At 44.7% G+C, this 20,684-nt stretch overlaps 1 protein-coding gene across 1 annotated transcript in view; it reads right to left on the bottom strand.

The window, feature by feature from the left end:
• LOC120383102 (L-amino-acid oxidase-like) overlaps positions 1–20,684 on the bottom strand; it is a gene marked incomplete at its 3' end in the record, with an annotated part of 40,932 nt that overhangs the window by 10,628 nt on the left and 9,620 nt on the right. Inside the window, exons 2-6 of the mRNA XM_039500727.1 lie at positions 4,792–5,006; positions 3,218–3,330; positions 2,146–2,347; positions 1,334–1,402; positions 129–265 (exon numbers count right to left, since the gene is read on the bottom strand). Coding sequence (XP_039356661.1) covers positions 129–265; positions 1,334–1,402; positions 2,146–2,347; positions 3,218–3,330; positions 4,792–5,006 — 736 coding nt within the window. The remainder of the gene's footprint in view (positions 1–128; positions 266–1,333; positions 1,403–2,145; positions 2,348–3,217; positions 3,331–4,791; positions 5,007–20,684) is intronic.

Raw genomic sequence — 20,684 nt, 5'->3', positions numbered from 1 at the left:
AATGTAGATGTACCCCTAGAGGGCAACAGTCAAGGGCCCCATTGTCCTAGGTAAAGTCCACACACGTAGAATGAAAAGATGTAGCCATGCCCCACAGACCTTGCAATTTAAATACATTTGTTTCTCACCCGTCTTCATGAAAGAAGATATTAAACTCCATGAGAGAGTTAAGAAATGACCTGTGGAATACAGCTTCCTCATTCATCAAGTCTCCGATCATCTGTACAGCCCCATGGCTTAATTTCCCTTCTTTAATCAAGTACTCCTGGGAGGGGAGGAAAGTTGTTCTCCCTTTAGGCACAAGAAGCACATTGTGGAGGTATCCTTGGGGAAAGATTTGACTACCATGAGGAAGGAGAAGATAAATGGTTATTTTCAAGTTTTATATGATGATGATATTGTTGCCCCTTTTTGGTCTGAGCCATTGCCAATATCCAAGGCCTTGCCTGGTTCTTTCTCTTTGAAGGAGAGATTGAGGATATGAGTCAGGTCTTTCTTTGGTGCAATCCTGTCTATTTAAAAAGAAAGGCTACAAAGTCCTGTTTCCCTGAACAGAGTAGAAACAGTCAACAGGAGGCAATGTCCCTGCTCGGCAATGCAAGTCTGCCTTTCCAGCAAATACTGTGACCAAAAGAAGCTCTGTCCTTTGTTTTCCTCAAAGGGCCATGTTAACCACTGCTACTCTCTCTTTCTCCTGGATTTCTCCCCCTCTCACACACAGACACAGCTGCAAACAATCAAGCGTCTAACCTCTGCAATCAATCCTAGGGAAACCCTCAATCCCTACAGCTTAGTTTATGATTGGCCTACCCATGAAGCCTGATACTGCCTTGGGTAGTGGCTTCCACTGCCTCTAACTATCTAACTCCAGAAAGGAGCTTAATTGCTTCTTCCATTTAACCTGAGTGAAATGTGTTTAGCATGCCCATCTACTTTAACCAGGTCTGTGGCTAACTATAGACCAAAGATATGTTTGATTGCCACCATTAATACCTTCCAGCATAACAATATTAAAATAATAATTGAAGGAAATAAGAAATTTCTGGCACTCAGTCCTTTATTTCCCATAATCTTGGCTACAAACAAAACCCTGCCCACTGAGGCTGCCAAAAGGAGAAGCCAATCCCAATAGACTGTGCAGAGTTTCACAATATGATGTTTTCCCTCATTATTTTATTGGTGCTTTGAATAAAGGACAACCTCGACATGAAAACTGGCATCATTAGGTTTCATCAGGATAAACAGGTGCATTTTATACCTCTTTCAGAGCAATAATTTCAGACTTTCCATTATCTTTTGGATTTAAAGGTACTCGAAGGCCCATATCCATTACCTTGGTGGAAAAGGAGTCATACTGATCCCGCAATGCTCCACAATCTAGATTCTGGAACTGGTCTAAGGCCTGTGTTGGAACCATGCATGGAAACATTCATAGACAGAAAGAGAAATATGTTCACAAAAGCACTGGACCAAATTCTGTTATCCTATCTAACTACCTAGGTATTTGCATGATATCTGCAGGCTTCATAATCACTGATGGATTTTATTCCCAAAATACTCCTTTGAGGTAGGAAAGAATCAGCTCCATTTTACAGAGCACATAGCTATGGCAGCAACTGAACCCACATCTCCTGAGTCCTAGTGCAATGCCCTATCTACTAGACCCTAATTCCTGTGTGTATCCATGAGACCCCACTGAATGGAACTGAGCTGCATGGCATAGTCTCCAGCTCTGCTGTAGTTAAATGGCAGGATTTGATTCCAAATTCACTGTGTAGGAAACAAAAACAGATGTTTCTTTTCAGGGGCGTGTGTGTGGGGGAGAGAGATCACTTGTCGTTACTCCTGGTTCACATGGGTGAAAGTGAAAGGGAACCAAGGCCAGATAATCTGCCTGGTAAATCCCCTTCATGGCACAGTAAGGGGAATTATAGCTATATTAAGGCAGCAGGCTAGATTTCCCCTGACACAAAATGTATTCTGATTGGAATGGTGTTGAGAAGGGATGTGTTGGGAAAAGAGACGGGGAGACCAGCACATACTACAGAAGAAGAGACCTCCTGTGCTGCAGTACAAGTTAGGGCCATTTTTCAGAATCAGGCCTGGTAATTTACTTTCCTTTATACAATCGACCAATAAACATACCTTCTGCAGAATTCCAACATAAAGTTCCTTAGCAGATTTGCCTTTCTCTGAGGGAGCCACAGTATAATTCAAGATATCAGGGTTCTGTCTGACCTTCCCAGCTTTGGTCCTGACACCATTAACCAAATACCAGGCGTTGTCATCCGTCTGAGAGAACTTGTTTAGCTTAAGGTCAAATTGCCTAATAAATTCACGAACAATTCTGGAAAAGAAAGAAAGGGGAGAGTCAAAAAATATGAAAACAAGTTATATGCTCCTCTGGCTATAAAAATAGTAAGGTAAATATGTGATTTGTCTCGTTCCCTTCCTGAAACTTCCTGACTCCAACAGATGTTCTTCATGCTGTAGGAATATGATAGATAGATAAATGATAGCTAGATAGATCAATTGATAGATCCTGATCCCAGTGTAAACAGGTGTAGTTCCATTGACTGAAATGGAGATACCTGGTATGTAGTAGCTGACTGACTGGCCCATTAACTGGTAACTACAGCTGTTGTACATAATAATCCCATCTGGCTGTTCTGTTTCTAAATTGTAATTTGAGTTCATGGTAGTTTCCCTTGAAGTCAGGGTATATTTATCACACTGGTTTTTGTGTTTGTTTTTTTAATAAGCATTTGTTCCATATAATTGTACTGAAAAAATATTCTATTCTATTCTTGTTCATATACTTCCTCTCAAAACCATTGGGTAAAGTGTTTTATGAAATAGTGCAACTCAGTTTAAATAATTTTGGCTAATGAACAGCCAATATCTATTATCTGGCTTTATTCTGACTCAGGGCTTGATACAACTTCCATTAAGATCAATGGGAGTTTTTCTGATGGTTTCATGGAAATTCAGTCATGCTCTTACTAATGATCAGTTCCATAATTTGGGCCTAATCCTGAAAACACTTATTGCTGAGTGCATTGTTTACTACTGGCCAGATCCCACCCATGTCAATGACACTAGTCAGCAAGTTCTTTTAGGATGCTTGATCTCATTGTTAACCATAGCAGAATCCTGCACAACTGGGCTGTTCCTTTCTTGAACAACTTACATGGCTGAGGAGTGGAAACTGTATTACCTGTGGGTGCTTGGCAAACGCATGGCTCCCAACTCCACGTACCAATTTTGTGTGTCATCTCGATAGGTCCTGACTCGTCCTCCTACACGACCGCTGGTTTCCAGAACTGTAACCTAGAACAAGCATGGAAAATGGGACAAGCAGGTGCAAAGTACAAAACTTTCAAACCTTGGTCACTAAAATTAGGCAACTGAATCTACATTCAGGCAAATAAATAAGTGCCCTGATGTCTCTGCACCCACCAGTTCCTAACTCAATCAATAAAGGTGTTAGGTACATTGCACCTCTGAAAATTGCACCCATTTCTTTAAGGTGTGATTTTCAAAAGTGCTCCGTGTTGGTTGAACTGCACCTACTGCAGTCAATGGGAGCAGAGTGATGCCAAATCTGAGTGTGTCTAAAAAAATCTGAAAGCCAGTTCTACGGTCCCAGGTGTTGTCAGCCTAGCTGTGTTGGTCAGGGGTATGAAAACAGCACACACCCCAGGCAAAAAACCCAGTATAAACATAGCTGTGACAGCACAACAGTGCTTCTGTTGACATTGCTAATGTCATTTAGAGAGGTGGCATTATCATACTGACAGAAAAAAACTCCTTCTGTCAACATAAGCTGCATCTAAACTAGGCGGCTCTGCTGGAATACAAATAGAATTTGTAGTGAAGGCAAGGTCTGGGCCTTACATGCTGGTATAAGGATTTAGAGGGAAGATTTTCGAAAGCACAGATAGATGCTGCACATAACTGCTGTTGTGCTTTGGGTAACCTTCCTGTAGTTGCTTAACTTTAAGCACCCAAGTTTGAACATTTTGTCTAGAAGTTTTCCATAGAATCAGGGTGACTGGAGTTCACAAAGAGCTTAGACTGGGATTTACAGCTCCCTAGGCTTCTATGTACATCCTGGCCTTAAAGACAAATGGATTTATGTGGAAGTTAAATAGTTCATAAGTCTTGCACTGACTCCTCTATGCAGGGGTGAAGATAATTTAAAGGTATTTCTCCACTGGACTGAAATTCAGCCCTGTTGTTTGTGGCATGTAAAGAAGATAAAAAGAAGGCAGAGTGAAGGCTACGAATAGCATATCAATTCTCCCATGCTTAGATTTCTGTGAGAGAATGTATGCCCTGTACAGATATTTGAATTTGAAACAATATTCCTGTAACTTGCCACTTTATAATGGATGGGGTTATTTTGAAAATGTAGCTTTTTGGGGATTTGTTCCTTTTTCTATTTCTTACGATAGTTACTGTAAATCCTTCAGCTTTAAATTAACGAAGGTTCAGGGAAATGTTCCAAAACAGAAATGGGAAGAGGAAGCCTAAATCGTATTGAAATACAATGGGAGTTCGGCATCTAAAGTCCCATTATTGCCTTTGAAAAATCTCTTCCTTTGTCAGTGAGCCCTTCCTTCCTTCCTTCCTTCCTTCCTTCCTTCCTTGTGTGTGAAATCCCCTTTTTCATTTTTAATCATTCTTTAGCCTAATAACCTTTATTCCTCACAAAAGAAATAATGAAAAATACTCAAGGCAGCACTGACTCCCTGCCTTGCTCTGACACCTCTCTGTGCATAGAATTACCATGTGACCAGCATCTCTGAGCAGTTTGGCAGCAGTGAGTCCACTTATGCCTGCCCCTACAATGACCACCTCCACTGGATGTGCTGTCTTTCCAAGCCCGTTTTCTGCAATCTTCACCAGCTCATCGTAGTCAGGATCATCAAGGCAAGGTTCTGGAAATCTAGAGAAACTCTCAGACCATAGTACAGCCACAAGGAGAAACAGCCTGGAACACACTGGGGACATATGCACAAAGAAAAGCATGGTGCAGTGAATGAATGATGCAGTCAGTGAAGCAAACTCATTCTCTGAAATCCAGATGGCAAGTGGCATCACTGAAATACACAAACCAGTCCACAGCAGAGCTAAAATCCAGATAAGGGTGTGAAGGAAACCAGCCCTGAATTTCAAGTACAAACTAATTACCCAAATAACTACAGAATAAAATCTCCCCCCTTTTTTTTCCTTCTGAAATGGGCACCAATTTCACTCAGGAAATAAAACTGTCAAAAATTTCCTTTGAATAATGTGACTTGCTTTAAACACTGATCCTACAAAAGTCAAGAACATGAGGAATCTCATGGAATCATCCCTGGCATTTGAATATTGTCCTTGATTTGTGCCACAGCTTTGAAGAGAGTAGAGAAATTGTAAATGGTTCTGTAGTGGGGCAGACTACCCCACTCCCTGTGAGAATGGGCCAGGGTGCCTGCGCAGACAGGGAGCCAATCAGAAAAGGGCTTATGGGGAGCCAATCAGAACCCAGTTTGGAGACAGCCAATCAGGGCCAGGCTCAGACATATATAAAGGCTGCTCAGGAAGGGAGCAGTCTGTCCCAGACCTTTGAGAGGGGAAGGTCAGACTCCAAGGGTAGAGATTAGCACCATGGACAGTGCAGTGCTGGCCATGGCTCGGGGAGGCTAGAGAGCTTGAGCCCATAGCTGCCAGGCTACAGGCCCTGAAGGGAAGGGACTAACGGGTGCAAGGGGCTGTCGGGGAAGCGGCCCAGGGAAGCAGACAGATGAGGGGAGAGAAGGAGGACAGTGAGGCTGCCACCAGAGGGTCCCTGGGCCGGGACCCAGAGTAGTGGGCAGTCCTGGGTCCCCCCCCACCTCCCTTGCAGTACACCAAGCCATTGGCCATAGGGAGTGGCCATTGTACTACGCCAGATCCCTGACAAGAGGGATTGGACTCAGAGGGCGGTTGGACATGGTGAGTGGAGTGTGGGACTGCTGATCACCTACCCCCAGAACGGGGTGCAGATGGACTAAGGGGCACTGCCGGAGGGCAGTGGCCTCAAAGAGGACGCTGCCAAGCAGGCAGCAACGTGGGTCCAGAGATAGCAACAGAGGGCAGAACGACGGAAGGGACACCACCAGGAGGAGGCGCTCCACTGGACAGAGCTAATTCCCGGAGTCACCAGCAGGAGGTGCCAGGTGGTGAGTCCCAACCTGTTACAGGGTCCCCCAACATCTTAGTGCACTCTCTGACAAGATTACACAACGTTCATGACAATAAATGTATTTACAACGTCAGGGTCTGATTCTGCCCCAATTGAAGTTAACGACAAAATTCCCATTACTTTCAATGGTTCAGGATCAGGCCCTTGATGACCTAATTGTACCATAAAATACCCACATAGATGGGTATGCATTCTCTTTCTCTCTCTCTCAAAACAAAAACAAAAAAAACAAACAAAAAACCCAACATCAAACCAACAACAACCCACACCACACTAGTTACCATTAGAGCATGATCCAAGGCTCATGGAAAGTATTGGGAATCTTCTCATCAATTTCAATGGCATTTGGAATGAACCCTTACAGAGCAGAAAGTGGCACTGAAAAACAAATCCAAAACCATAACTGTCTGAAAAGAAGAGGGAAAGAAATGTATGAGATGACAAAGAGAAAGATGTAAGTAGTATAGGCCTTGATAGTATTCATCACCATGTATTTTTTACTGGTTTGGAGCAGTTGGCCATTTTGATTTTTTTTAATGTTTGAATAGAGGGAGTGTTTTGTGTTTGTGCTTTGATACATTTAGAGAAAAAGGTTGAAAGAATAGAATGAGAGTTTAAAGATTAAAAAGAGAGAGTCTGGGTAAAGTTTAGAGTAGAAAAGGAAAGAAAGGTTATATGATGAGGTTGAGTAAGGAGAGATGCTTTTAAAGGTCTAGTTTGGTAGGTTATTAAAAAATAGAAAGAGAACTTAGAGGGAAAAAAAGGAGATTTTTGTTTTTAAAGGGCTAGTTTGAAAGAAGAGAGGCAAGTTATGTAAGAATTTTTTTTGTGAGTTTGAGTAAGGAGAGATGATTTTAAATGCTTAGTTTGGCAGGTTATTAAAGAATAGAAAATTTTGAAATAAATGTAAAAGGTGTATTAAATATCAGGCTAGGTTTAAAAAGAGCATTAAAAAATTAAAAATATTGAAAACTAGGTTTTAAAAAGGGAATTAACTAAGGCAAACCCTGTTTAGTAAACATATGGTAAAAACTAGAAAGGCAGGTTAAGAAAAACACATTTAAAACAGTAAATATCAGGGTCAGTTAAAAAAAGAACATTTTAAAACATTAAATAATATTGAAAACTAGGTTTAAAAAAGGAATTTACTAAGGCAGAGCCTGCTTAGTAAGCATATGATAAAAAAGATAATAGAAAAGCATTTAAACTATTACATACAAGGGTAGGTTAAGAAAAAAAGCATTTAAAAAGAGTTAAATATAAGAGAAACATATAAAGAGAGGTTAAAAGAGAGACCAGGGCAAGAAAAGGGAAAAGAGAGCCCTTTTGCAAAGGGCAAAGATAGACAGCATGTGGTTGAATCAGAGAGGGAGAGATCTTACCATTCCAAGCCTTTTTGCTGAATGAACCAACGTCCCAGGCTTACTCTCCCTCAGACTTGTTATCACTGCCTTTGGATCGGAACAATCAGATGTTGTTCTACAGCAGCGTCATAGAATTCATTTTCCTGAACCAATCCTAGAGTCCCAAGATTTTTAAACAAGAGCCATCTCTCTTTTCTCCCCACACTAAATCCTCCCCCCACCACTGTCTTATTCTTATTTAAAAAAGCAGACCACAAGCATTTTTCTCACCACATAGGCCTTTTACATAGGGGCTTTAATAAAAGTTAAAACCATAAGCTTTTAGTAATGAACAGTCTAAAACAGAGAGAAAACCTCTTAAAATTAACATGGACTACTTTTTAGAAAGCACCAATTGAAGCTGCAGCAAAGCCCCTCTTTAGTAAAAACAGCCTCTGTGAGTTAGTGGATTAGAGATAAGAAGGCTGCCTCTTTCCTAAACTTTTTAACAAATGCAAGTAAAAGTTACATTAAGTTTTGTAAAGGAATAAAGCTCTGCTTTATAATTACTTGAAAAGACAAGCCTATATGAAAACACATCCCTTTATTTTCAGGAGTGTTTCAATAAAAGAGCATGCAGAAACAACCCAGGGTTAAACCCACAGACCACTTTGAAAAACAAGCCTATCTGAAGAAACAATTTTTCATTTAACCCTTTGGCATAGGTGTTTTAATAAAAAGTGAGCATGCAGAAACAATACAGGGTTAAAACGCACAAAACCTGTTTATAAAAGTAATATATAGTGATAAAAAAAGTTTCCCCCTATGTTTTAGACTAGCACTGGTCATTTTTTAGTAAGGATGGTTTGAAACAGCAAAGCCGCTGTCGGCAAAAACAGCCTCTGTAAGCCAGTGGATCAGAGATAAGAAGGCTGCTTTTTTGCCTGCTTTTCAACAAATACAAGTGAAAATTGTATTAAATTTTGTAAAGGAATAAACACTTTAAAAGACAAGCCTATATGAAGACACAGACCTTTATTTACAGGTGTTTCAATTAAAAAAAAGAGCATGTAGAAAACACCCTAGAGTGAAAACCACAGAACCTTAGTGACAGCTAGTTTATATTACCCTTATTCTGTAGTCCAATGGATTAGAGAGTTATTTTCCTCCCACCTTTTAACAAATTCATGTGAGAGCTATATTAAGCTTTCATTTTCTTAGGACTTTTAGATTTAAGTATGAATTTTTCTGTTGAGTTATCAGAATTTTAAATGTTTGCAATCCGTGTGCTGAGACACAGGCAGTGGTGAGCTTGAGCCGGTTCGCACCGGTTCACGCGATCCGATTGTTAAATTTAGCAGCCCTTTTAGAACCGGTTGTTCCAGGACAACCAGTTCTATAAGGGCTTTATTTAACAAAACCTCCGCCGGAAGCTCACTTCCCCTCCTCTCCTGCTCCGCCCCCTTTCTCCTCCCCCTCCCCTGCTTCCCGCGAATCAGATGTTCGCGGGAAGCCTGAACAAGCAGCAGGCAGGCAGGGAGGCAGGTAAGCTGGGGCGGGGGAGGGGAGGTGAGGCTGGGCGGCGGGGCTTGGCTCCTACCCCGGGGTCCGGCAGGGCGGCGCGGCGCGGCGGGGCTCGGCTCCGTCCTGCCCCGGGGGCGGGCCGGCAGGGCGGCGCGGTGCGGCTCGGATCCGTCCTGCCCCGGGGTCGGGCCGGCAGGGCGGCGTGGCGTGGCGGGGCTCGGCGCCTGCCCCGGGGTCGGGCCGGCAGGGCGGCGCGGCGGGGCTCGGCTCCTGCCCGGGCGTCAGGGTCCCAGCCCCAGCCCAGGCAGCAAGGTAAGGGATCAGGGAGGGCGTGTTGGATAGAGGGCAGGGGAGTTGCGGGGCGGTGGATTAATGTTGGAGCAGTCAGAGGGCAGGGAACAGGGGGATTGAATGGGGGCAAGGGTTGGGGGGGCAGTCAGAAAGGAGCAGGGGTTGGATGGGGCAGTGGGGGGCAGTTAGGGGTAGGGATTCCAGGGACAGTCAGGGGACAGAGAGAAGGGGTGGTTGGATGGGGTAGGGGCCCCGGGGTGCCATCAGGAATGAGAGAAGGGGTTGGATGGGGTGGCAAGGGGCAGTCAGGGGACAGGGAAGGGGGATGGATAGGGCATGGGGGGGGCTGTCAAGGAACATGGGGGGGTTGGATGGGACAGGAGTGGGGGGGCATGACCCCTCATGGGGTGAGGAGGAGGGAACCGGTTGTTAATATTTTGGCAGCTCATCACTGGACACAGGTATAAGCTGCTGTGTTTATTTTGAGTCCATAGATTTTACTAAAATAATACAGCACAGGCTGGAGCTGTGGCTTTCTCTATTTTAAAACAGATAAGACTAATTAGGCTAGCCAGTGATCCATGCACTATAGTCTGCCTTAGCAAGGCTCTAGGGGTCACCCCTTCAGTTTGCTTGTTTTTTCACACAGAATTCTTTCCTTACTTTTTAAACACTGTTAAAGTTTTAACAAATGGTGAGAATGCATTGAAAGATACTTTGTGAAAGTTATAACAAGTATTTTATTTCATTTACTGATTGTAAAAGACAAAATATTGCTTTGTGACTGCATGAAGCTCAGAGACAGCCTCTCTGAAGAACACCACCACCCCTTGATTTCCCCCCCCATACTTTGAACACTTGCTAAACATGCAGTGTTTCATTATATAAAGGTTTTTTTAAAAAACATCTAACATGAAAATACAGCATTGACTGACATGGAACATAACATAACATGACCTTTTAAAGGATATTCTGTGTGCAGTGAGGCCTATTGGAAGAATTATGTTTGTTTTTTTTAAAGTTTAACATGAGAAAGCAGTATTGACTGAGCTGTAACAAAACAAGGCCCCTCTTAGGGATATTTTGTACAAGTTTAATGAACTAAAAAGGCTTAAGATACAGCCTATCCTTTTAAAAATATTGTTTTTAGAGTATCAAAACAGCAACTGGGTAAGCATATGAAAACTGGCAATTGAGGGGAGTTTACAGATGTGTTTTAATTAAAAAAAATTAACAAAAAATAAACAAGATTGCTTTTTAAAGTTTGGATTTATACAAAAAACACAAGAAAAAATTAGCTTATGTAAAAAAAAGTTTGCGGTTTTCTTTTCTCCTTTTTTTTTACCAGAGATAAGGAGTCTTACACTGCCCCTTTTTTTTCTTCTTTTCTGTTTTTTTTAAATCTAAACCAAGGATAAACAAATTTTAAAAAAACCCACAGTCACAGAGATCTGGTTATGGGGTGGGGGTGGGGCGTAAGTAAGCTGTCCTGAGTTTTAGGGGGAATGTTGATAACTTTTTTAGTGAAACAGTTTTGTAGGAAGCCATTCTGTGTTAGTAGTTATGCTTTAGCATGGGCAAGAGTTTGTCATTCAGAAGCACTTTCCCAATTTAGGAGATATTATCTCCCCTGTCCTATGGCCTATCAGAAATATTAACAAAAAGAAACTTAAAGATACTTCGTCGCAATGCCTGCAAAGCAACATTTACATTTTTGTTGATTATTAACTTGTCTAAGTCCTTAGAAAATGCATTTTTGTTTATTTTTATAAAACACTTTTATGCAAGCTGTAACTCTAAATGCTGTACAGCATTAAATAATTGGAAACAGTAGACGAGAGACCTGAGTCATTGTTGAAATCAGCGGGGTCATGATTAAGTCCTAATGCAAAGGGCCTGGGGTGGAAAATGAAAAGGTACAAGCAAAGCGGAAGATGGTTTGATTTAAGAGGGGTTCTGGAGCTGCTTTGTAATGGTCCAGACACCCCAGAAGCCTATATCCCTCATGCACAAGCACCAGGGCTGGATGGGCCTTTGTTAGAGGAACAGACCACTCATATATCTCTTGTTGTTGTTGACAAACTGTAACCTAATTGCGTGTATACTACGGGGGCAACCTACTGCCTTTTTGACAAAGCCCACACCCCTTGAACTCCATAAAAGCACGCTTCACACAGTTATTTTCAACTAACATTTTATTTTACAAAACGGCCTGTTTTGTTCCCAAAACACACTCTAACTTAGTGGGATTTTTAGCAAGATTTTGTAATTTGCTGAATGAAGAAGACGTTCAACATTTTGCATTAAACATTTATCTGTCGGTTTGATTTCATCTAAAATGCTATTTGGGTCCTTGGCCTCTGTCATCTTGTCCACCAATTCTGGCCCTAGAGCTAAATAGTCCTGGGTTAAACACAGGCACTGTAGTGTGTATCCCAATGTGATGATGGCATTTAACACACTCTCCATACACAAACTACCACTAATTTCTTTAATTTTACAGTTCACATCATCTAAAGACCAGTACACACAGTTGTGATGCCTCTGACCAGGGACATCCATGGTGTACCCAGGACAATTCTCATTTTTTATCTCTCTCAGGCCGTGCTTAATGATTCCGTGCACAGGTGCTCGCACAATTGCATGCATCACGGTTTTATGGTTATGAACTCGCATAGGCTTAATACCAAATTTCTCCCTCAACTCTGGATAGTACAGGCCTATAGAATAAGCATCACCTGCAGTTTCAGCAGTCTGAGCATCTGGTTTTGGGTCTGGCAAATTTGGTGCCAATGGAAATTGAGATGGAGGGCAGAACATAAACCCTAAATGGGGCATGGAAACCTGTCAAAAATACATGGTGATGAATACTATTGAGCTGTATACTACTGATGCAAAACAAAAACTGAAGTTTAAGATGGGTGAATAGGCAATCTTTCCCAGGCTCAAAGCAGTGTTCCCAGTGCAGCAGTTTCACTTACAGAATCTGTTCATGTTTCCAGCAGTAGGACAAGTCATCAAGTGAGAACCTTCATTATATAGCCTGAAGAAGGCTGGCTCAAAAGAAAACAGTGGTTCAAAAATTCCTACCAATCAGTATGTTCCAAATATTGAGAAATATGGAATAAAAAATTCTAGAGGAAGTGAATTTCCAATGTAAAAACCCACCTTTGTATAGTTCCCTCCCTCTTTTGGTCACACCCTTTCATAAGGAGACACCAGTTTACTAGTACCAAAGCAATTAATTTTTTTCTGGAAGTCCCACACATGTATATATCTAACTCATACATACGTCTGTTTTCATCTCAGCAGAGAGAGTTCACAACATAATTCAGTATGGATTCCTCTCAAAAGGGGTGTGAATCCCCTTGAGGAATTTGTTAATTTCCAACAACAATAATGTTTTGAAACATAAGATAGCTAAGGGTATTTCCCTATTTTACCTCCAGCGATGATAGCTTCATTTATGCAAATTGCTGAGCACCTGACCTAATCAGGAAATTTTGTAGCAGCAATATCCTGGAGGGAAGGTAGCCCCTTCACAATTAAGGTTGCAATTATGGTTGACAGTTAAGGTTGCAATTATGTAGCTCAGTGGCTCTCAACCTTATCAGATGGCTGTACCCCTTTCAGGAGTCTGATTTTTTTGTCTTGCATACCCCCAAGTTTCACCTCACTTAAAAATGGCTTGCTTTCAAAATCAGACATAAAAATGCAAAAGTGTCGCAGCCACACTGTTACTGAAAAAATACTTCCTTTCTCATTTTTACTATATAATTCTAAAATAAATTGATTGGAATATAAATATTGTACCTATATTTCAGTGCACAGTATGTAGAGCAATAGTAGTATATCCCTCAATAGTATTTATCACCATGCATTTTTTGACAGGTTTTCATGCTCCATTTGGGGCTTTTGTCCTGCCCTCAAACCCCATTTCCATTGGTGCCGAAGTTTAGTGCTGGTGGCTATTTTGAAATTTGTGTGTGTGTGTGTGTTTGAATAGGGGAAGTGTTTTGTGTGTTTGTGCTTGGATACATTGAGAGAATAAAGTTGAAAGACTAGAGTGAGAAAAGTTTAAAAATGAAAGAAAGTTTGGGTAAGGCTTAGAAAAAAAGGGAAAGAGAGGCTATTGGATGTGATTGAGTAAGGAGAGCTGTTGGTAAAGGGCAGGTTATTCAAGGAAAGAGTGTTTGTGTTACTGAACACATTCAGAGCGAAACATCCTACCCCACCACTGCCGGTAGTAAATGATAGCTGGTTTGGGCTGCACTCCTGGGGAGTATATATACACACACAGAGAACATGAAACAATGGGTGTTACCATACACACTATAAGGAGAATGATCAGTTAAGGTGAGTTATTATTAGCAGGAGAAAAAAAAAGAATTGTTTGTAGTGGTAATGAAAATGGCCCATTCCCAGCAATTGACAAGAAGATGTGAGGAACTGTGTGTGTGGGGGGAGCAAGGGGAAATAATTTTACTTTGTGTAATGGCCCATCCACTCCCAGTCTTTATTCAAGCCTAATTTAATGGTGTCCAATTTGCAAATTAATTCCAATTCAGCAGTCTCTCGTTGGAGTCTGTTTTTGAAGTTTTATTCTTGAAATATTGCGACTTTTAGGTATGTAATTGAGTGGCCAGGGAGATTGAAGTGTTCTCCAACTGGTTTTTGAATGTTATAATTCTTGACGTCTGATTTGTGTCATTTTTCTTTTGCATAGAGACTGTCTAGTTTGGCCAATGTACATGGCAGAGGGGCATTGCTGGCACATTGGTAGATGTGCAGGTGAACAAACCTCTGATAGTGTGGCTGATGTGATTATATCCTATGATAGTATCCCCTGAATAGATATGTGGACAGAGTTGGCAACGAGCTTTGTTGCAAGGATAGATTTTTGTTACCAATATGCCTGGGTCTTAGTTGATCAGGCTGAGAAAACAGGATCGTAGGGGTGGAGATAAAGAAAACACACCATATGACTGAATTTTAAAGCTTCATTAATAAAATAATAAAACAACAACAGAGAGTGTTGGGAATGCTCCCACATCACTCAGGGGAAGAAAAAGGTTAATGCCGCAAGCCCTAAGCCACTTTCATACTCACACATATACGTCCAGACTGGCCACGTCTGTGTATAACGTCTAGAGAAGGGGGGGGGGGGGAGGTGGACGGGAGATTATACAGATTGTCCAGAGATACGCTGTGCAATCTCCAACCTGCTTCCGCTCTTGGGAGGGCTGTTCTTTTATGCCCTGAGGTCTCCTGGGGCATCTCATTCAGAGATGCTTTGCTCGGTATTCCAGTCCAGGCTGGCAGACTGCGGCTTCTTCAGCATCCCCAAGCCACATCGGCTCCAGGGACACGAAGCTCGGCTCCTCCTTTCTCTGTGTTTTCCATCTCTGCAGCCTCTAAATTTTGTTATTTTCTATGCTTAGCATGGTGTGTGTCAATTCTTTCCCTTGAACACAAAACAGCTTTCTCCTTATCTCTAGACCAAGCTGCCTTTTCAAATTAACCGGTTCCTATCCCTCATTGCTTTCAGCCTTAACTAATTGGGGATATAAAGAAGCCAACAGGTTAACAAAAAATAATTTGGGTAGGGAGGCATCTGGATGCTTTTTAAATCCTACACTCTGTGTCTTAGAGAGCACCTTTAAGATGTATGATCCCATTTGAATCGAAGGTACCTTCTAGTGGAAATTGTTTAGATGGATCATCACACGTGTAAAAATTCCAATTCTCTAAGTAATTACAAGTCCTTGGACTGATTTTTGCCCATTCTCTAAGCGTGTGTGGGTGCAGCGGCTCATAAACTAAGACACGTCTCTATCCTGTCAACTGAGTGCAGCGGCTCTGTAGACGTGCGGACTCACTCCTGTGGCGCCTTCTGCTGGTGACTCCTGGGAATTAGCTCATTCCAGCTCTGGAGCACCCTCTGCAGGCCTGTGATCCACCTGTCCTCTGGCCCCCGTGTCCCTCCCTGGACCTGGTGCCCTTTTACCTGGAGTGCTGCCCCCTGGCAGTAACCCCTCAGTCTTAGGGTCTCCCCTTCCCAGGGAACCCCCACCCACTATCCCCACCTCACCTCAGTATATGGCTACTGCCAGTCATTGTCTAGCCCCTGCGCCCTGGGGCAGACTGCAGTATCAGCCACTCATCACTGGCAAGGTTGGGTTTGGACCTGCTGCCTTGGCCTACCCCGGGCTGCAACCCCCCCGTACCTCTTAGCCCAATGCTAGGCTGCAGCCTGAGGCTTTCCAGGCTGGAGCTCCCCAGCTCCTCTGCCTTTCCCCAGCCCTGCTTCACTCAGGTACCTTATGTCCAGCTCCCTGCAGCCTGGCCCATTTCCCTCTACAGGCAGACAGAGACTGTTTTCTCCTGGTGTCCTTGGCCTTCTTATAAGGCCCTGTTGCTCATTTTGGGGCGTGGCCCCAGCTGCAGCCACTTCCCCCAGTCAGCCAGGGTTTTACCTTGCCCTCCGCAGGGCTTTTCCAACACCTTCCAGGCTGGAGTGGGTGGTCACCCTGCTACAGGCTCATAAAGCTAAAATCACCACACCATTCCTTGGGCACTCACACAGGAAGGTTTATCGAGGATGTCCACGACCCTCCTACCCCTCCCTTCAGCAAAGAGCATCAGCTAGTCTCAGAGAGATGATGCCGGGTACTCTAATTGCCTCCAGTAAGGTGATCAGATCAGTCAGTGATTCATGCGGGGAGGTGAGGGGGAGGGAAGATGGAGGTCACACAATCCTAGGCCCAGGCAGACCCCTTGCCAGATGATGCCAGGCAGAGAGAGCCACCGTAGTCAGGATCTTTTACCGATCCACTAAGATGCAGCCACCGAGCTTGCGTTAGAGATATCCCCAGTCATGAGCTTGTGGGCTTTGCAGGGAGCTCTGGGCGTTTTTTGGTGACCCTCATTCACACTGGCAAACACACACCCCAAGGCCTCTATTCCTTTGTACCACAATGCATCGTTTTTTCCTCCTCCTCCTCCTCCACCTCTTTTTTTTTTTTTTTTTAAATCTGAGGACGTCACCACAACCCCTCTGTCCGGACTGAACACACCTGTGTTCTTCTCTGAGGGCTTGGCTACACTTACAAGTTGCAGCGCTGGGAGTTACAGCGCTGCTCATGCAGCTGTGTAAGGGCCAGCGCTGGAGTGTGGCCACACTGACAGCTACCAGCGCTGCAGTGTGGCCACACTTGCAGCACTTTCCAGCGCTGTATTGAGAGGTGCATTGTGGGCAGCTATCCCACAGAGCACCTCGTCCCATTTTGGCGCTGAGTATTGTGGGAAGGGGAAGGAAGTGTGCGGGTCATTCCGCTTCCTGTTTGCCAGCGCCCCGTGGTGCATCGCTTCACATCCCAGCATTCACTCTTTCCGGCAGCGTTTGGCGCCATTGTGAGTGTCTTTCTGTTACTCTCTGTGAATCGCGATTTCTGTGGCAAATGGAGCCCGATCTGCTGAGGACTCTGCTGATGAGTGTCACCAGCACAACACGTTTGGCAGTCGAGCTATTCCTTCAGCTCCAAAGTGACAGTGAGGAGTCCGACGATGATATCAATATGGATTTGTCTGCCGCGTGTGACACTACAGTGCTTGCGGCATTCACAGAAATGCTCAGCACCGTTGAACGCCGCTTTTGGGCTCGGGAAACAAGCACTGAGTGGTGGGATCACATCATCATGGAAGTCTGGGATGATGAGCAGTGGCTGCAGAACTTTCGTATGAGAAAAGCCACTTTCATGGGACTGTGTGCTGAGCTCGCCCCCACTCTGCGGCGCAAGGACACAAGATTGACAGCTGCCCTGACGGTGGAAAAGCGGGTGGCTATTGCAATCTGGAAGATGGCAAATCCAGACAGCTACCGGTCGGTCGGGAACCAGTTTGGTGTGGGAAAGTCGACCGTGGGAATCGTTTTGATGCAAGTTTGCAAGGCAATTAATCGCATCCTGCTAAGAAAGACCGTGACTCTGGGGAGCGTGCAGGACATTGTGGATGGCTTTGCACAAATGGGTTTCCCTAACTGTGGAGGGGCGATAGATGGGACGCATATTCCTATTCTGGCCCCCCCCCACCTGGCATCAGAGTACGTTAATCGTAATGGGTATTTGTATATGGTTCTCCAGGCGCTTGTGGATCACCACGGGCGTTTCATTGACATTTACACAGGCTGGCCTGGAAAGGTGCATGATGCACGCATCTTTCGGAACAGTGGCCTGTTCAGGAAGATGCAGGCAGGGACTTTTTTCCCAGACAGGAAGATCACAGTAGGGGATGTCGAAATGCCCACTGTGATCCTTGGAGACCCCGCATACCCGTTACTGCCTTGGCTCATGAAACCCTATACAGGGAAGCTTGACAGGAGCAAGGACCGGTTCAACTACAGGCTGAGCCGGTGCAGAATGACTGTGGAGTGTGCTTTTGGGCGTTTAAAGGCTCGCTGGAGATGTTTGTATGGGAAGCTAGACTTGGGGGAAAGCAGCATCCCCACGGTTATAAGCGCTTGCTGTACCCTCCATAATATTTGTGAAGGGAAGGGTGAAACATTCAGTGAGGCATGGACCACCGAGGTTCAAGTCCTGGAGGCTGAATATGCACAGCCAGAGAGCAGGGCTAATAGAGAGGCCCAGCACAGGGCTTCAAGGATTAGGGATGCCTTGAGGGAAGAATTTGAGGCTGAAAGCCAACAGTAATGTTTGCTGCCTTGCATGGGAGTGAATTGCACTGCTTACACTGTTATTCTATTATCCATAATAATAATATGATTTGCAGTGCCTCTTTCTTTACTGGGCTAAGGTATCTTTCACTATCTGCTATAATAAAGACTGTTTTCAAAGCCAAGAATTGTTTTATTGAAAAGAAAAAAACTTCCTTGACAGACAGACAGACACACAATATTTCATTAACACAAGAGGGCAAGGGTGTGGGTTGGTGAACTGTACAGTCACAAGTTTGCATATGCCATGTCTGGATTGCTGTTTAATGAATCCTGCACTTCAGGGTTCATATACTGCATGGTGATGGGGGTTGAATGCAGAGGGTAAGGGTGGTGGTAGGTATCAGGGCTGGTTGGGGAACGTACAGGTGTTGGAGGCAGCTGGTGGTGGTAAGAGCCTGGATGCTGGGGAAAGGTGGTTTGAGCTGACATTGGGGCACAAGGCACAAAGGACGGGGCGGGTGGGGGAGTAGCACGGTAGTGCTCTGCTTGCATGGCAACGAGTGACTCTATAGACTCCGCTTGGCGCTCCAGGATGCTTAGCAGCAATGTGGATTCCGCCCAGGACCCTATGCGGCGTGCCTGTGTTCAGAAATGGTCCCCCCCCCACTGGCCGAAGAGTGGCGCGGACGCGTCACCGTCACTGGGACAAGGGACACAGTGGCTCTGCCTATAAACCTGCGCAGGCATATTGCCCACGCTCTGGATGAAGCTTTTGCTGAGATAACTGAAGCAGATTACCGCGACGTGATAGACCACATCAACGGGCTATTCCACATCTAGACGCTGCCATGCATGCATCCATAACCCCCCTTCCTCTCCAGAAACATTTCCACCCAGAAAATAAAAGCCGCTTACCGGTACCCCGCTCCTCTGCTTGTCCTTCTGCAACTGCTGGCTGCTGCGATTGGGTACTTTCCTCCTGGCTTGAGAAGAGCTCCTGGCTGCATGCCTCCAGGGAATCTGCGGTTTCTTCCCCCATCCCAGGAGCTTCACTCGCGGTTTCCTCTCCCCCCCCCCGCAGCCTCCTCCTCCTCCTGTCCCCCAGCCTGCTCAGAAGTGTCCATCGTTATCCTGGGATTGGCAGTGGGGTCACCCCCAAGTATCTTGTCCATCTCCCTGTAAAAACGGCAGGTCGTGGGAGCAGCTCCGGATCGTCGATTCCCCTCTCGGGCTTTGTAATAGGCACTCCGCAGCTCTTTAACTTTCACCCTGCATTGTAGTGCGTCCCGTTCATGGCCCCTATCCAGCATGGCCCTTGATATCTGCTCAAAGATATCGTAATTCCTACGGCCGGAGCGCAGCTGTGCCTGAACAGATGCCTCACCCCAAACACTGATGAGGTCCTGCAATTCACCTGTGCTCCATGCTGGGGCTCGTTTGCCGCGTGGAGGCATGGTTACCTGTAACCTGTAACTGATTAACTGATTGCACTCCACACCTGGCTGCAGCAAACAGGAAGGAGATTTTTAAATTTCCCGGGGCATTTAAAGGGCGGGTCACCTGAGGCAAGAGCAGTAGAGTGCAAACTGATGTGCAGAGTTGCTGAACAGGAATTCTGGGATAGCTCCTTATTCCCTGGAGGACAGGTAAAGCGCTGGTGAGTGTCCACACCTGCTGAGCAGCGCTGGTGTCACCAGCGCTGCACTCCTTATACCCCTGCCGGGATGGGTTTTCAGCCAGCGCTGCAACCAGGGAGTTGCAGCGCTGGTTGTGCCCTGCAAGTGTGGACGGGGTGTTAATTGCAGCGCTGGAAAGCCTCCACCAGCGCTGCAACTTGTAAGTGTAGCCAAGCCCTGAGGGCATTACCGCAACCCCTCAACTCAATAGGTCTGACCTAAGCCACACATTGGCTTACCCTGGGGCAACAACACATTTACCAGCCCCACATATGCATACAACTAATCTTACATGGAACAACCAATTCCCCAACACCACTCTGCGTCTGATCTTGTTGAATAAGCAAAAGTTCGCATGGCGTGAGCCCAAAGGGACAGCCGGCCCCAGGATCAGTCCTCCTCTGACACCCCAGTAGAGATTTCAAAAGGTATCTTACCTCTAAGCTGGTGCCTGGGGTTCGAAGGGGAATGGTCCGTAGTAGCGGTCACTGCTTCAGCTGGGCATAGCCATCTGAGTCACAGTACCAAATATTGTGGAAGAAACAAACACCACTCTCAGGTTGGAAGCAACAAAATCAGAGACAGCTTTATTCAGGACATGCAATTGCAAGGGAAGAATACAGCTGACAGAGAGCACCTCTGCCTCGGTTTCTTCGAAGTACAAGCAATATCACACAAGCATTTATACATTTTAATGGCATGCATTAATTAAAAACATCTGCAATTTGTTTGTTATGTCCTGCCCATTCCTGTATTTTCTCACTTCTGTTCTCAAAACATCACTATCTCGAGGCTGGGTCATGCTGACTCTACTGACAGTTGCTCTGTTTCTTACAACTGAGAGGCTTATATTTAAATCTTTTAACCCTGTTTCCACACCTATCAACTACAAGAAGAAGTATATTATTTATTTAGTTATTTACTCACATTGCAGTCAAACAAAG

This window comes from Mauremys reevesii, linkage group 15, assembly GCF_016161935.1.
Source record: "Mauremys reevesii isolate NIE-2019 linkage group 15, ASM1616193v1, whole genome shotgun sequence".
Classification (NCBI taxonomy): domain Eukaryota; kingdom Metazoa; phylum Chordata; order Testudines; family Geoemydidae; genus Mauremys; species Mauremys reevesii.
This window is presented reverse-complemented; position numbering and strand designations above follow the sequence as displayed.